The sequence below is a fragment of the Pteropus medius genome, unplaced genomic scaffold, assembly GCF_902729225.1.
Source record: "Pteropus medius unplaced genomic scaffold, Ma_sr-lr_union100, whole genome shotgun sequence".
Taxonomy (NCBI): Eukaryota; Metazoa; Chordata; class Mammalia; order Chiroptera; family Pteropodidae; genus Pteropus; species Pteropus medius.
In genome coordinates this window covers 594,601-612,294 of record NW_024347730.1, presented here as the reverse complement: position 1 = coordinate 612,294, position 17,694 = coordinate 594,601, and the positions used below count along the sequence as shown (strand labels likewise).

Genomic DNA, 17,694 nt, shown 5'->3' with positions numbered 1-17,694 from the left:
ATTTTCTTAACACCTAATAATCTGTTTATTTTATGTTAGTGATTACAGATGCTATGATTCTGCAGAGTGTGGATTTTGCTGTCTTCTTAGATCGTCAGTTTTGTGCTGGCAGGCAGTTTACTGGCAGATCAGCTTGATCCTGTTGATGCTCAGAGTCAGGCTAACGTGGATTTAGAGTAGACACATTCCCAAGGCCTGACCTTTTTGGGTCTCAGTTACATGTCTGGGTGTTTGGCAAGGTCTTGCTACTCTGGCTGGGCGCAACTCCAATGCCTTACGCACTGTACACCTCCACGATGTCCATTCAGCCTCTTCTTACAGTTACTGGTCTCTGCCAGGCCTCTTGGGTTGTCAGATTTAAGGAAATCATAATACAGATTTCTGGAGCTGCTCCTCAGGGCAGCTCCGTCCTCTCTGGCGCCCTGCTCATCAAACTCCGGCAGGACCCTGAACTGTGATGTTTTCCCCCCGGATACCCGACTTCCGGTGTTTGGAAGGTGGCCTCGGGCAGGAAGTCAGGATGATTGTGGACCTCACTTCTCGTTTCTTCTCTTAAATATCAGTTCAGGGCTTCTGTCCACTGTGTGAAAACATTGCTTTATGTTTTTCCCCCCAATATTTGATTACGGGAAAGGGGAGGTTCAATTCCCATTACTCTACCATAACTGAAACTAGTAGGCTCTCCTTTTAATTTTAAATTCGAAGGTTATTTTTCGTTCTTTGTACGCTTTATCAGTTACTTTTTTGCCTTGCTGCCTCCCCAAAGACACCATTTTTCTTGACTAGCCTGGCAGTGGGTAGGGGAACATTCAAAACAAGCAGAAGATCTGTTTAATTCTTACTCCACATACTCTTTACCAGGTTAGGTTTAGCGACCCTGGTCCCTTTTTACCCCTAGGAATTCACAGTGTAGTTTTTTTTAAGACTATGATGTGGTCTGATCAAAGTGGCTTATGCAGTAAGCAGCCCTGGAAGCAAATTCGATTTTTTAAATGACCTTTAAATTCAGTCTGGTTTTGTTTCATTCTGGGTGTCTCAGTGTTCCAGAGGCTGGGACTTCAGTGCTTTCATTTAATAGCACGATTTATTTAGAATTTTTCACCATTTTCCATTGACTACGTAATATCTTCAAATACCTTTCAGTCTGATTTTTTAAATTAACTAGAATTTGATTCCACGGAAACATATTACATGATAAAACTTAAGAGGTTTTCAAAAAAGTAAAGTTGAACTAAGTTCACATACTCAGACTGCCTAAAACACTTAGAAGTAGCTTCATCTTATTTTTATTGCATTATTTTGAAAATCCTGAAGAGATTCTTCTGCCTTTTAAACCTTCTGTCAGGAGCTAAGGCTTTTGAAAGATGAAGGAGATGCCCACATCGTGGTCTGACAAGTCAGCTGGATAGTGCTTTTTCCCTCTCTGACTAGCTAGTTGACACTGAAGAATAAGGAATGATTTAGAATTCTGGGACAAATATTAATCAATTTAGGAGTACAAGAGTACAGGAAAATGCTTTAATGTTATATGCAACACAGGACAGCTAGGTTTGAGAGGTAATTGAGAAATAGGAAGGTTACTGAAGGTGAAATTTTCACCAGGTTTATTTAGGGCCTTAATGAAGCTTTATTTTCCCTGAAAATTTTTTTTTTTTTTTTGGTGAATAATCTCATTACATAAATGCTATTGGATGGGTGAGAGCAAACGTTTGAGACCCAGGGGATTGTCCACGGTCTTGTCCTTCCCTAGCCTAGAAACCATCTTTATAATGATGTCATTTTCAGTTTAAAGGTGACATTAAGAAAAAACATCCAGTCCAGCTCATTCAGATCTCAAAAGAACAGGCAAGCAAAGAGTGCTCAGTTGCAGTGTAGTCAGAGGGTGTTATACCATTTCCAGCAGATGTGAAATTAACCTGAAAAAAGTTAGCATTATAATAAACTAAAACTGAATCATATCATAAAATCGTTAAACTTAACCAGACATGACAGTCATCAAGAATATAAGAATTGATCAGTTTATCTGAAACAGCTAATTGTTCAGAGGCAAGTATATTCTAAATGATTCTATTTTAAGGTGAATTATGATCCTGTAAACATAACACTGCAAAAAGCTGGACAGAAAAATATGTACACTTTAGTCCATTTTTTAATACTAAGAAAAAAGAAAATTAGATGTTCAAAGACACATTCCAGATGAAATAAATTCTAAGAGAGCAAGCAAGCAAGAGAATGAGAAACTCAGTTTGCCATGGAGAACTTCAGGAAAGTTTTCTAACTAAAAGTTCTGAGGATTTGTATGAAAATACAGATATTAAGTATATCTAAATAAGTATAAACCAAGATAGAGCATACAGTTCAAAAAATAACCGTAGAAAGAGATGCTATGTCATCTATAACAAATTTCAGACTAATCTTGGGAATGGAAATGTTTTAACCTGATTTTCAGTATTAATCTTTAATAATTCTGGCAATACCCAAATAGTATTACAATATTAGAAGTACTTATGCCCCAAAACCTTAGTTTCAGTGACAGAAATTAACTCAGTGTTCACAAAGAGAAGGGTAGTTCCAGTCACATTTACTGATTTGCAAGTAATATTAAGTGTTATGCTAATTAAGTAGAGAATAAATCTGCAGAAAATACTTGGCAAGCTCTGGCTATCTGAGTGTTTGCCAACATTATTGGACCATTTTAAAATTATTAGGGGCTAAGAATACGAAGTACCTGTCAAGCTTTCAACAATAAAAAAATATTCTTAAAAGATCATATTTGGTAATAAGTTTGATTTATACAATTGGTAATTTCAAAATAAATCAAACCTGAGTTAAATGCCTGTCTCCAGCCCACCTCCAGCATAATACCTCGCATCCCATTTTCTTTTAGACCAGTGTGTCTCCTACTTAAACAGCACACCTATTCCTTGAGGATCCCGTTAAGATGTGGTTTCTGATTCAGCAAGTCTGTCCTGGGGTCTGAGAGTCTACACTTCTAACAACTGTTACAGATGAAGCTGAGGCTGGTCTTCGGACCGCCCTTCGAGGAGCAAGGTGACCCAATACGTAGTAAGGACAATTTCCGGCCTAATGACTGTGCGGTTTTATCGGTGTAGGCTGTAATATTTTAGAGTCAATCATAACGAATAACCAAAAATGATCACAAAAAGTACCTCTTGGAAGAAAAGAATGTTTTAGTTAAGTGAGAGCATAAAGTATACCAAATTGGCAGTGTTTCCATTTGGCTGACAGCAACACCTTCGATATGTTACAGTATAAATCAGAACACCAAGTCCTTGTAACTCTAAAAAGGAATTAGTATAGCCTGAAGCTCTCTTCCCGTTAATTCAAGTCCAGAAAATTCAATCCAGTACACTGCAAAAACACTATTAAAAATCTTTAATGGTGAACTGTCCATGTAAATGACTTGGAAAGCGCTTTAAGCTACCCCATCTCCTCTTTCAACAAATAAATGCTTTTTCTTCTGTCTTGTAGCTAAACAGCGTGTAACACCCAGTGCCCCTCCCTTTAAAAATCGAACAAAATTGTCACCGACTAAAGGACCCAATGCAAAAAGGTGTGCTTCTTGAACACACTCGTAGGTATACGGGTCTATTTCCACAGGGTTCCCCTTACACGTGATTGGCTGGCTTGAGTTATGGCCCAGGTAACAGCCCTGCTCCTTCAGAAAAGACAGGTTGGGATGAGAACCTATCAGCACTACTGCTGCAGACAGTTTAAATATTTTCTTCAATCCGGAGACGCTCTGAAGAATGCATTTCATGTCTGACTTAAAGGAAAGCACGTGGTGCTCAGGAAAACTGGTGTAATCAGATGAAAGATTTGAATCTGCAGAGTAGGACTGAGTACACATCATGTGATATACTTTATGGTATTCGGGATAAAGCTTTTTGGGAAGCTGTTTGAAAATTAAACTTGGATCTGTTGCTCGTCTGCGAAACACATGAATCACAGGGATGTTACTGTTGTAAGCACACAGCACCGCGTCGGCTGCAGTGAGCCCAGAGCCCACAATTAACACTGGGTCCGCTTTGCCGCGCAGCTTCCCTTTGCTCACAGCCGCTCCGAATTCGGGCATCGAATGAAACACAAAAGGGAAGTCTTCGCCTTCGATCTGCAGGTGTGCAGGAGAGTCCAGCGTTCCGGTTGCCAGAGCGACATTCTCGGCGAAGAGACAGAACGGAGCATGGGAACCATCTGCTACTCGCTGATAGCCCCGGATCTCCCAGTTTCTCCTGGTGAACTTTGACTTCTCGATCTGCAGACGCTGTGCCGCAACGTCTCTGTCTTGACCGTCACTGCCGTCCGGACCTCTGTAGAGTCTCGACACAGAGGTAATGTGCGTGTTCTCCCGGAAATTCTTCTGGAGACCCATGGCTTTCACGTAGTGCTTATAGTAGCGAGCCACTTCCTCTGGCAAAACCCGGTCCGCTTTTAGGTTCCTGGCCAAGGAGAAGGGAAGACACCCCGTGAGGACGGGTTACTGCCGCTCCATCTAGGAAGCTGCTACAGCTTTTTAATTCCCCTGAATTGTCTTAGCTATGAATTATCCTAACAGTTTACAAAGAAAGAAAGTTTTTCTCTTTAGTTAAAAAGCGGAAGCCCCACGGGGGTAGAGACTGTATCGAACGCGTCTTTGTTTCTCTGACGTCTTACACGGCAGCCGTTCCGATTAGCTGCCTCTTATTTAATAAACTTTTATTAAATAAAGGTATTTAAATATGGATATATGAAAAGTATTTTATAGTCTCACGAATATAAATAATTACCTGTAACTATACGTACGGACAAAATTATTTAGGTCAGAATTGGAGAGAGATTACAGGTCTAACTGCAATACGTATACTTCTTAAAGATACTCCGGACCTCTTGACAGTTTTTAGTAAGTTGCTTTCTATTTTCTTAATGATCACAAAAAATAAGTCTTCTGCTAAACCGTTTTACATCTAAGTACATAAAATACAACATTTCTGTTTTCCCACTCATGAAGAGATTATATACCTTATAAATATGTGCATTAATATATTTTTCATTTTCCACTTGAATTTTAAAACAATGGGCATTAGCACCCCCTCTAAACACTGTGCCCCAATTAGAGATGAGCGACAGGAAAAACATACCAAATCCTTTTGCGAAATTAATTATAACATATTTGGAAGAAGTTCATAAAAATTTTTCTTCTTAAAGTTTAGTGATGATAATAGTTAAGATTTAGAATGTATGAACTTTCAGTTTTTACAGAAACCCTATGTAGCAGTTACTACCACTGTTATCCCCCCGCCCCCCCATTTCACATGCCAGGAAACTGATGGGCAAGTTTATCTGACCGGGTCCCAACGTCAGAAATTACGGAGTCCGGATTCAAACCTTGCCAATCTCTAGAGATCTAAGAGTCTTCTCGTAACACTATACAAAGGAGAACTGAGGGTAATACTTACCAAGAGATCCCTTTTCATATATTCTATACACAATATCCCCAATTTAGAAGGATGAACTCTTCTGGTACATAAAGCACAAAGCTTTCTTTTCTTACCCACATCTCAAAGGGATGACTATTGAGCAATTTGGCTTGCTTACTTATGAAATCAAGAACTTGTCCAACTTGCCTGATTGTGTAACTTTACATTTCAAACCCACATAAAATACCTTTTTAAAAACACAAAAGGAATATTGGAGAGATTTAATCTCAGTTTACCCGTACTGGTCTAAATCTGCTCTCCTTAAATCTTCTCAAGGGAAATTGCTGTGGATTAACGTGGTTTGTTAACATGGTTTCTGTGCAGCAGGAAGTCAAGCTCCGGATGTCGCAGCCCGGTTCTAACAAAGGTTGCGTAACCTCCTGCTGCCAGTTACTGTTTCTATAAGCAGCCAAATTAGAGTAGGTTCTCTGTATTAGTAGCTCCTGTCTAGTTTAATGTTTACTATCCTTGAAAATGATAGGGCTTTTTCAGATTTCTCTTTTAAAACTCTGAGTTCTTTCTCCCAAGTAGATAAACTTACATTCTTCCAAGTTGACAGTCTTCTGTTACTCCTACTTTCTCATTAAATATTTACCTCTATATCCAAGGGGCGAATCACATCACAGATTCTAGTGTATTACATCATTCTCAGTTATTAATCATACACACTCTTCTGCTCTGAAAGTCAAGCACTTTAGGTATGTGTACAAGATCTACACACATGAAGTTCTCTGTCCATTCAAAAAATAAGTGAATGTGGAAAGGATATGTTGGTGGACGAGAAAGTAACTGAACAGAGTGGTTTAACGGGACGGAGTAAATCCATCATCAGAAGCACAGAGGAACCCAGTCTCCATACAAGCCCTCACTCACCTCTGTGCTTCATTTACGTGTCTAAGTGGGGACTAGCTCCATCACTGCTGCAGAGAGGCTTTTAATTTGGCAGACATACTCATTTATGTTATTCATCTAGGACAGGAGCACAAATATTTTGAAATGTGCTGACACTCTTCCCATTGTACACCAAAGAATTTTAATAGTTTGGTCTTTACCTTCGTTTACTAGACATCCAGTCTTTAAATTTAAGTCCAGGTAGCTCCATCCAATTTCCAAAGCTGATTGTCAACATGGAGCCTTCCATATTCTATTTGAATAAAAAATGTACAATCAAAAAACACACTTAAGCAGTGAACATGGATTCTTTTTTGAACCAAACCTATCTCATTTACTAAGAGTCTGGATAAGTAGAGCTCAAAGTCCTAAATGGTTGTGTAAATTACTTCTCAAAAGTTTATTCCAGTAAACTTGCAAATCTCGCTTTCATCATTTAGTGTATCTACACTTCTTCTTTCATAGTTATACGTTTGTAAAACAAATTTACATTACCCAATACTACACGATGTTGATAGCTTTGCCTATAATCAACATGGTAATTAAGATGCAGAATTTCACGTTAGAGAAACAAATCAATATTTTCGCTTTTTAAACAAAAGGAAAAATGTTCATTAATTTCCATACTTTGGATGCCTTCCCATCTTAACATTAATAGATTTTTTAATGGCAGAAGTACCCCCCACCCCCATCAATTATAATAGTAAAGTCCAAGCTGGTTTGGCTACAGCACGCATCTCCTAGAACTTGGCAAAGCATCGGTGCCTGGCGGAGAACACACTCCCTGCTCAGAGTGCTGCCTCCACGGGAGCGAGCCCTTCCAGCTGCAGTGTCCTGCTGGCTTCTGCGCTGCTCAGTACAAAGGAAAGCCCAAGGGCCAGCAGCACCTGTCCCAGTGACAGGTGATCTCTTTCAACCAGCTTTTTCTCTCTTAACTCTTGCCCTGTTCCTGTACAGCCCAGCACTGGGAACAGGACTTACTATTACTGGCCAGCATTTACAGAACACTCACTATGTGCTAGGCCTTATGGAGCCTATTATTCATGACGGTACGTAGATCACAGGCAGAGGACGCAGCAAGCTGCCTGAGGCAGGCTGGGCCTGATCCTAGGACCAGGGCTAAGATGAAAAACTGGGATCATCAGAAGGGGGGCTGTTAAGATTCTGCTACATATCAGAAGTTGTCTGGAGCCGCAAGCATCTCATCTGGAAAGCCTGAGTAGCTACGTTAGCGTCATTCCACGATAAGGAAATGGCAGGACCCGAATGATAAAGCTGATTAGTTTTAAGCAGTTGAGCTTGACAGCACCCGTGGAACAGCTGCAGAAATGCATCTAGTTGGCTACAAGACCAGCGATCTGGGCTGGAGACTCCGGTTTTGGAACCAAGCGGCACTGACATGCAAGTCACTGAAGTGTGAGACAACCCAGGGACAAGAAAAAGTTGAAGACCTCGGCTTGGGACAGAGCAGTGCAGAAGCGCAGTTTTAAAGAACAAGAGCCCACAGGGGAACTGAGAGTGACCGAACAGGAAGCAAAACAAAGATGAAAGAATCTAAGAGTGGCAGTCGCCACTGCCACGTGTTTCAGAGGTCAGGAAAGATAAAATTTGAGACTCTGTCAAATGGAGCACAAAGGAAGTTGCTGACCTTCAGAAAGAGAAGTTCCAGTGGAAAAACAGTGACAGAGCGAGAGTGAGGGGACCGAAGGAGGCGGCGGCAAAGGCACGCAGATGATATGCTATGGGGAGCTATTTCGAGACACTGGCTGTGAAACAAAAGGGGACAGATGAGCCGGCACATAAGAATTTTTTAATGGTAGAAAATAATTTTCGCACGTTTACATACTGATGAATATGAGCAAGCGGAGAAACTGAAGGTACGAGAGCGGGGGGCAATGTCCCCGAGAAGGTGGGGATCCAGAATGCGGCTGGGAGGCTGGCCTTAGGACTGATGCTTCTTCCATCAGAACACGGGATAAGAAACGAAGATGCAGCATAAATGCAGATTAAATGTGTAGGTGTAAGTACAAAATCACGGAAATTCGACCCTGATCGATTCCCTTCTCTCTGAGGTCATTAGGCCTAAGATGAGGTCATGAGGCTATGGCCCTCAGGACCGGGTCAGTGGCTTGGTGAGAACAGGCAGAGAGGAAGCGGCTCTCTGCAGGTCAGGGAAGGAGCGCTCACTGCGAACCCAGCAGGCCGGCGGCCGGCGGAGCTCACAGCCTCCACACTGTGCCGAATAAGCCCCTGTGTTTTAAGCCCCGAGCAGACTGATGCAGCTTTTACGATGCAGTTTTCATTTAAGATCTTGAAAGTGTAGGGAAATAATGGATATGACTATGAAATACTGTGTGAGATTCTGTCATCTCTAAAGTGAGTAAATTAAACATTTTTTAATATGCAAAATAGTCTTGAAATATTTTCTGTATAATTCTCACGAAATAGTATAGAGAAATGCTTAGTCTAAGACAATCGGTTGTCAAATTTGACCTAACTTCTAGTAATTAACCCACATTTAATTGAACGGGATTAAAATTTCCAGGTAAAAATTCAGTAACATCATGTATTATCTCAATATTTAAGAATCAGATGGTGTCATCGAGATGCCCTGTAGTAAGTCACCTATGCTGAAACGCTGCAAAGAACGGACTCACGTGCCAAGCTCCGCCAGGTGGGCCTTTCCCAAGGACCAGGTGAGGGATGTAATGGTGGCGCTCTAATTTCCAGTGCAGCACAGAGGGGTAGTCGTACCCGAAGTCAGCATCTGGATGAAGAAGCGTGTCGAAAAGCACTGCGACAGGATTGGACGATCGGCCCTCAAGACCCTCAGACAGGTATTCTAAGTCCTGAATGAAATTTTAAAAAGAAAGAAAAAAAGGCATAGTTTTGGGGGGAAAAAATAACACTAAAAAGCAGCTATCACAGCTAAGTGCAGGCCCTTACACTAACCCAGCATTTCCCGGATAGTGTGCTAGAGAACACTGATGTTCCTTGAGACCGTAGTAGATTCTTCAGTCAAATAAATATTGGAAACGATTGGGTTTCAACAAATCTAATCAGATCCTTTTACTGCAAAACTTGAAGATGCCTGGAAGATGCCTTAACATGTCTACAGTGACCCGGACGTTATAAAAGCAGCGCTCCCCGAACTTCCATAAGCAGACAGCACCTATTAAACGTCTATCAGGAAACCAGTTGGGAATTCCGCTCTTACCAATTCGGGAAAATAGAAGTAACTCAGCAGAATATATTTACTAATCTAAAAAATGGTAGTCTTGTCTAGAAGAGGATATTCAACTAGGAAACACAATGCTCATATAAGTAGAAAACTAATCATGTTTCAGAATAAAAAAAAAATTAAAAGGATTGACATGTAAGAAATAATACCTGATCAACAATGGAAAGATGTCTTGCTTCTTCTAATTTACTGTGTAAGATTGTATTAGGATGTATTGCTTCTGATGATAAATATGGTCTGTAGCCTGATAACATATAAGAAAGGCAGATCCCTGAGGGTCCATTTCCTATTTAAAAAAAAAAAAAGGGTGGAAAGGGTGTGTCATGCATCTTAATGCTATTCCTTGGCTTTTCTCCCTCACCAATTCTCAACTTCTCTCAGCTCTTAAAACCAAGTATCCACAAGATTCGGACTTGTGTCTTCACTCCCATTTTCCTAGGTGAGCCCCATGTAGTCGGAACTTCAGCTCTGTGCTACTGACTCCCAGAGTTAGACTCCCTAGGTTGACCTCTTCCCAAAATATACCCCCCGTGTCCACATGCTACTTCTTCACTCCACCTGGAAGACCACTAGTAACATCATCGATGTGTTCACAAGCAATTCATGAGCTCTTGTTTAGGTGCCTTCTCCTTTTAAACACCATCCCTTCTTGACTTATGGCATCAGCAGAATCCTAAGTTAATGAGGTTCTGGTTCTAAACCTGTCTTGTCACCTGTATCCGGTCAGTGTCTTTGTTGTTCTCACTCCTACACCCTCTCCCGAGACAGAAGTCTCCTCCTGATTCTCTTTAAGACTCACCTACCCCCAAATCACGTCACATTCTATATCCAGGTGAGTTTCAGTAACACGTGATCTTCAGCATGTTGGCTGCTCTATTCCAGTGCCCTCCATCTTCTGATCTGAACCATCTGTCCAGTCCTGTCTCCTATTACTACTTTTCTATGTTTGATATGTTTTAACTAAAATCAAACTGGACTTTGTGTTGAACGCTGGTGAACTGCTTCCATTTCTGTGGTCTCTTTAGTCTGGGTTGCTACTTCTTTATTATCCACATCTATCAAAAATTTAATTCAACTGGGACAACTGCCAGCCATAGGGAAAAAATCCTGTTCCTTGCCTAAGATGTTGTCCCAAATAAGCTCACAGATGTAAATATGAGAAGTAAAATCATAAAGACTATTAAGAAAGCGGGTAATATTTCTACTTAGATTGCTGGAGTGGGAAGCCTTTAAGCATGACGCAAAACTCAAAAGACAAGGAAAGTAAATCATTTGCCTTCATAAAAATGATAAACAAATGACAAAGAGTGGGAGTTAAGATCTGAGGCAAAGAGCTAAGTTCCTTGAATCAAAGACTAAAGAACAGTCAGATCAATGGAACAGAACAGAAAGCCCAGAGATAGATTCTCAGAAATGTAGTCGACTTCTTTTTGACAAAGGAGAAAAGGCGAGCCTGTGGAGTCAGTCTCTTCAACAAATGGTTCTGGAGCAAGTGTATACACACATGCAAAAATATGAATCCAGCGACCGACCTTATATCTTTCACAAAAGTTAAAACAGAACACAGACCCAACTAAACATAAGAAACAAAATTATAAAACTTCTAGAAGACAACGTAGGAGAAAAATCTAGGTGACCTCTGGTTTGGTAGTGAGTTTTTAGATATAGCACCAAAAGCAGGATCCATGAAAAAAAAAACTGATAAGCAGGACTTTGAAAAGTTCACATTTTCTGTTCTGCAGAAGACATTGTTAAGAGAATGAAAAGTCCCAGACTGGGAGAAAATATGTGCAAAACATACACTTGATAACATACTTGTTATACAAAGAACTCTTGTATATGAGAGTTCAAAAAGCAGGCAAAAGATCTGAACACACCTCGAAGAGACACAGATGGCAAATACACATATGAAAAGATGCTCAGCATCATGTCATTACAGAACTGCAAAATGAAACCACGGGGTAACACGACACACCTATCGGAATGGCTAAAACCCACAACAGACAATACCAAGTGCTGACGAGGCCGTGGAGCAGCAGGGACTCTCGTAACTGCTGGGAACGCAGTGCCACGGCCACTTTGGAAGACCGACAGCTTCTTAAAAAGCTGAGCATTGTCTTCTGTGACCCAGCACTCACACTCCTAGGTGTTTACCCACAGGAGCCGAAGATGCAGTGAACATGCACAAACCTGCACACGACTGTGTGCAGCATCTGTACTCGCAACTCAAAAAGCGGAAGCAAACAAGATGTCAACAAGGGACTCAACTGCGAAACATCCATACAATAGAAACCCAACGCATAGACTGAGGAAATGAGCTCGTTACGTGTGCTCGGGCTGGCGGTGCCACTCGTCGGCCAACTGGGGCAAACAGGACTAGGGGACGGGGGACTGAGGTGGGCAGGTGAAATGAAGGTAGTTCTTCCTTCCAGACTTCCCAACACCGAGCTAGAAGCAGCAGCCATGGTTCCTGGTTGGAAGGCAGCCAGGACGGAAAATAAGTGTGGCTAGAAGCTGGACAGTGGACCAAGAGTATGGTCTCCAAGACATCCAGGAGGAGCACGAGGGCAAAAGCTGTCATCTCTAGCCTGTTCCCCAGAGGTGACCAGTGTAGAACGACCTGCTTTCTTCCTTCCTTTCCTTCTTGTGCTGACCGTCCCCCATGCCAGTGAGAGGACAGGGCTTCTCTCTCCTCTGCCCTTTCTGTGAAACGGACTATCAAAGGAACTGCAGAGGCTGCCTGCCACCAAGGTACGTTATGTCCCATGTCTCTTTCTTCAGGTTGCCTCATACTATAGTACTTGCCAACCTCGTGTGCGTTTGAATATTAGATGGAAGATACACGTGACAGGGAAATACACGCACTAAAACAATCATAAAAACTTTTGTAATTCTAAAGTAATTAGGTTTTATTAATAACTTAATTTTTAATTTCTTATACGCCTATCTGTTGAGGTGGTACAAAGGAGAAATCACAGAAATATTGTGGTTAAGGAAATTCTAAACATCACTGCACAAGACTACGATGTTCGTCACCGAGCTCTGGTCACGGAACCGCGCTGCATCGGAGGGCCATCGTGCGGTAAGATCTCACCCAGTGACGTACACAGAGTGCCCGGTGCGGGGAGGGCGTGAGCAACACTGGGCGTCGTTACCGCAACGCTGTCATATAATCAACACGACTGACTGAGAGCCGGTGCTTTAAAATAACGTAGTATCAGTTCTTTAATGAAAGGATGTCGCATTTTAACTAGGACCTAATATCAGATAAACCAATTTGTCTCTCCTAAGATTTGATTATTGGTTGCTTTAACATATCAAACCTAACAACACTTCTTCAATACAATCCTAAGAACTTGAGTTATGCAACTGTACGTTTACAGAAGTAGTAAGGATCACAACAAATTTAAGAGATAAAATGCAGTAACTTACCTATTATTACCACAGGCAAAGTCACTGATGAATCTTCAAGTAAGGAAGTTTCTTCAACTAATGGCATCGCTTTAACTTTTCGCCCCAAATTATCACCAAAATATTGCACTAAGGAATTAAAAATCTCTCCTTCGGTTTCAGTGTCACTATAGTTTCTTTTTTAAAAAGAAAAACAAACATGGAACAAAGACATAAAAGACATGTAGTCAATTTAGCCTTTAAAGAAAAATCTCTACTCAGATTTTATTTAGGCCATAATATATTCAATAGTTCATACACGGAGCAAAGAAAATCCTTCTGATTAATGCTTTCAAATTAATAGCTTAGCTACATGTCAACCTAGACCATGCTGAAATCTTAAATAGCTGCTAACGTCTCTTAAGTGCTTGATAGGCAAGTTCTATGTAAGACAAATCCTAAATAAGAAGCTATCTTTAATAACCAAAAATGTAGTACTGATTAGAGATTTTTATGACTCTGAGATCTCCAAGGAATAGGTAGTTTCTCTTTTCCTTTTCTCTCAATAAAAAGGGGAATGCATTAAAGCCTATATATTTAGAAAAAAGTCACATTTTAAGGAAAGGTTACTGTACTTATAACTTGTGCATTTTGGTAAAAGAAATGAGGTTTATACATTTATTAATTCCCAAAGAGATAGAGATACTGAAACATGGAAAGATCCTAACGCTGGTTCCCAACCTCCCTTCCTTCCCACCCGCCTCTCTAGGAATTCGTTTTAGCTCTGAGCGCTCCTGCAATGACGGACGATGATAAACACCCTTTCACGTGCTCATGGGCCATTTATGCGTCTTCTTTGCAGATACAGTCAAATCCTTTGCCACTTTCAAACTGGGCTGTCTTTTTATTGTTGAGCTTTAAAAATTCTTTATGTATTCTGGATACACGTCCCTTTTCAGATACGTGATGGCAAATATTTTCTCCCATCCTGTGGGTTGCCTTTTCACTTTATGTTCTTTTAATCACAAAAGTTTTCAATTATGATCAAGTCCAATTAAGTTTTTTCTTTTGTTGCTGTGCTTTTGTTGTCATGCCTAAGAAACTACTGCCTAATCCAAAGTCACAAAAACTTACTCCGGTGTTTTCTTCCGTAAGTTTAATGGTTCTAGTTCTTACATTTGGCATTTCATCTACTTGAGTTAGTTCTCCGTGAGGTGTGAGGCGGGAGCCCCACCTCGTTATTTTGCTTGTGCATGTCCATCTGTCCTGGCACCACTTGCTGAAGAGGCTGTTATTTCTTCTTTGTCTTGGGATCCCATGGAAAACCAAGTGACCATGAATTACGTAAAGATTTATTTTGGACTTTCAATTCCAGTGTTAATTTGTTTCTTTGTAATAAATTCTGAAATGTGGAAGTGAGGGTCCTCCAATTATGTTCTTTCTCGAGACTGTCTTGGCTATTCTGGGTTCTGTGAAATTCCATATGCTTTTCTGAAAAAAAGACTGCTAGCATTTTGATAGGATTGCACTGACTTTGTAGATCAATTTAAGAAATACTGCTATCTTAAGAATATTACGATTTTCAATCCATACACATGGGATTCCTTTTATTTAGGCCTTTATTTACTCTTGATGATGTCGTGTAGTTTTAAGCATACAAGTCTCACATTTCTTTTTTTATATATATATTTTTCGATTACAGTTGACATTCAATATTACAGTTTTGTCTTGTTTCTTTTGTTAAAATTATTCCTATTTCATTCTTTTTGATGCTAGTATAAATAGAATTGTGTGCTTGATTTCATTTCCAGATAATGCATTCTTAATGTATAGAAATACGACTGATTTTTGTATGCTGATCTTGTATTGTGCAATATTGCTGAATTCATTTATTACTTCTAGTAGGCGTTTTTGTGTGTGTGGGCCTCAAACAGCTTAACTCTAGTCTATCCCAGGACTCAAGTGGAATAGGTAGAACCAAAGTTTTAGCTTATCTAAATTCTCTGTATCATACAGGCAATTCGTTTTGATTTTCTACTAGTCACTAGTATCAACTATGTGTAATAATCTGTATAGAACCTATAATACTGCTATAAGCTTGCATGGTATTTGATAAATTTAATACTGCTTTAACACAAATATGAAAAACTGAATCAAGAGAAACAAACGAAAAACAAAAATATGGTTCACTGGTTTTACATCAGGCAACAATGAAACACAGGACTACTAGTAAATATTCTTTCTAAAAAATTCAGAGACTAAGTTATAAATTTAGTATTGTTATACATGTGTTACAGCATGCGTACTAAATCACAGGCCCATGAACAGTGTGAATTTCTATTTTAGATACCTAATTTGATGAATTTTTCTTGTTTTAAAAAGTATTTCTTTTGAGTAAAAAAATCTACTTTATTTGGGACGCTAATTAGATTGAGGAATATATATAATTACATTTTAGGAAATACTAAAGAACAGCACTTCACATGTATGAAAAGACAGTTATCCTACCGTTAAGCATCAAGTTAAAAAACTCTGAAATTTAAGATGATTTTAGAGGCCTTCCATCTTTCGCTTTGAAACATCAGACTCCTAAGTCTCAAAATAAATTTAAAAAGATGGCACAGGCATACTACTTAGATAATAAAAAGACTTTCTCAGATCTGGCAATGCGTCTTCCAATGACCAAACTGAAATGCAATGCTTGCTATCTGACTTTCCGTAGTCTCTGGAAGCGTGACCTTAGGAAAAGAGGTTCTGAAGTCCCAGATGAAGCCAGCCACACTGCTCATCTTCCAGAACAGGAAGTGTGGGGCCTTCTCCCTCGGGAAGCTAGTGGGCAACTGCCTCACAATACTATCCCTTCAGATATTAGACAAGATCTAAAATGTAGATGTTGTCACAACCTGTTTAAAATGTGTTTCTAATGCAAGTGCTCAAAAGAGAAGTATTAGTAAATTATAAACTTCTTCCTAAAGGGGCTGTTTTAAATATTAAATGTTTTATTTAAAAAGGTTTAAATATAGCTGTTTTCACAATGAAAACATGCTTTATTATCCCAATCTTTATCTTTTGGAAAGCAGGCTTGTTTTCTTTTATCCTCCGACATGAAAATATAGCACGCACTTTGTTTTCAGCGCCTCCTCCAAACCTCTGTACAATGAGGTGAGCGTATGGTATTCACCACCTGGGCCAGCTGAATGGATATGAATCCCTGGCTGTGTTCCTAAGAGTTCAACTGTACCCAAGGTGTCAAAAGGCTGTACTTTCTCAGGGGCCTCAGGTTAACGAGTTTGCACTAGCAAGGCCTGTTTTCTAAAACCCGCCAAAGTGTATCTGATACTGGCAAACCCACTGTCCGTAAAACAGCTAACATGCAAATTTGCCCAGAATTTAAAATCCAGCAGTTTATTACATGAAACCATTTTATGAAATATCCAGAATTTAGAGATGCCCACGGAACCGAGAAGCTGGGCAGGCCTGGACTGCGATTCCCTATCTCAGCAGGGCTTCTGAGCCTTCCCTGTGCCTGGCACCCTTTCTGCAATTCGGCGAAGCCTCCGGACGTCATCTTTAATATTATTAAACGCATAAAAGATATGTAGCGTTTACAAGGAAACCTATATATTAAAACAGTTTACATCGTAAACTTGTGACATGTTTTACAGGCACGCCTCCAGGGGCTGCGGGTTGGGTTCCAGACGCCGCGATAAAGCGGGTCGGCACCTTTTCCCTGGAGGAGGCTCCGGCGCTGGCAGAGGCGGCCTGCAGGTGCGCGCTCCTGCTCTGGAAAAGCTCCCGCGGCGCTGAAACCGCACCGCAGCGCTGCTGACACCCGCGACGGCTGCGCAAGGAAAAGCCTTGTGGTTTCCCGTGGTGACAGCGACAAATAGTACTGTGATTTGTTGCTTCTCCGCGTCATTGAAGACATTGGATTTTGGTTAAGTTTAGTGAAAACAGTGCTGTGTCTTTCTTTACATCCAAGTTCGTGGGCCACTTCGATTCCACGCACGAACTCCAACTTCAGAGGCCTCGGTGAGCGCGTCGCACCTGACCAGGCCGGGTCTACTGGTCACGACCCGTCCCCGTGCCCGGGCGCGTCCCTCGTCACGGGGGTGCGGCCGCGCCGCGTCGTTCCGTTTCGGCCATAAACACGGCTCCGGCGGCCGACGAGCCGGAGCCCGGGCTCCCCGCCTCCCCCGACCCCGGAACCGAGGTCACCGCGTTTCTTAAGGGTGCCGGCCCGTGACGGGGGCGCTCCGCGACCCTGCGCCCGAACTGGGCCCCGGGGGAGGGGGAGGGGACGGCGGGGCGGGGAGAGGAGCCCGCCGCCCCGGCCCCGGCCCATCCGCGACCCCACCCCCCGGCCCCGTCTCCCTCTCCCTCCCCGTCCCCTCCCGGCCCCGGCGGCGGAGTCACCTGAAGTGCGCGGACAGGGCGCAGCGGCAGCACCACACGGGCATGGAGCGCGGCCGCCGCCTTCCGCGGCGGGGCCGCCCCGCGGGGTCGGGGGTCGAGGGTCGGGGTCGGGGTCGGGGGTCGCGCGGCGCCCGGAAGCCACGGCAGAGCGACGGGCCGGGCCGGGCGCCGGGCCGCTCAGGGCGCCGCTTCCGCCCCCGGCGCGCGGGCCGACGCGGGGACGCGGGAACGCGGGGACGCTGCGCTGGGCGGGGCGCGCTGCCCGCAGGTGCGAGGCCG

At 42.0% G+C, this 17,694-nt stretch overlaps 2 protein-coding genes across 2 annotated transcripts in view; one reads left to right on the top strand and one right to left on the bottom strand.

The window, feature by feature from the left end:
• Window positions 1–2,131: 2,131 nt before the first annotated feature.
• On the bottom strand, window positions 2,132–17,550 carry OSGIN2 (oxidative stress induced growth inhibitor family member 2). Its single transcript, XM_039877027.1, has 6 exons — window positions 17,416–17,550; window positions 13,042–13,196; window positions 9,759–9,895; window positions 9,026–9,217; window positions 6,530–6,621; window positions 2,132–4,460 (listed from the first exon to the last, which is right to left on the bottom strand). The coding sequence occupies exons 1-6, from the start codon at window positions 17,457–17,459 to the stop codon at window positions 3,437–3,439; spliced, it is 1,644 nt and encodes a 547-aa protein (XP_039732961.1). The 5' UTR covers window positions 17,460–17,550; the 3' UTR covers window positions 2,132–3,436.
• Window positions 13,203–17,694, top strand: part of LOC120614244 (uncharacterized) — a 183,930-nt gene continuing 179,438 nt past the window's right edge. The window contains exon 1 of the mRNA XM_039877033.1: window positions 13,203–17,031. The gene's annotated coding sequence lies outside the window, so the exon portion shown is untranslated. The remainder of the gene's footprint in view (window positions 17,032–17,694) is intronic.

Excerpts from the sequence above, each read along its gene's own strand:
- OSGIN2 (XM_039877027.1), bottom strand. The coding sequence starts at position 17,459 with ATGCCCGTGTGGTGCTGCCGCTGCGCCCTGTCCGCGCACTTCAG. Across the intron at positions 13,197-17,415 it reads GCCCTGTCCGCGCACTTCAG|AAACTATAGTGACACTGAAA; the intron begins GTGACTCCGCCG and ends TTTTTAAAAAAG. Across the intron at positions 9,218-9,758 it reads ATCTTTCCATTGTTGATCAG|GACTTAGAATACCTGTCTGA; the intron begins GTATTATTTCTT and ends AATTTCATTCAG.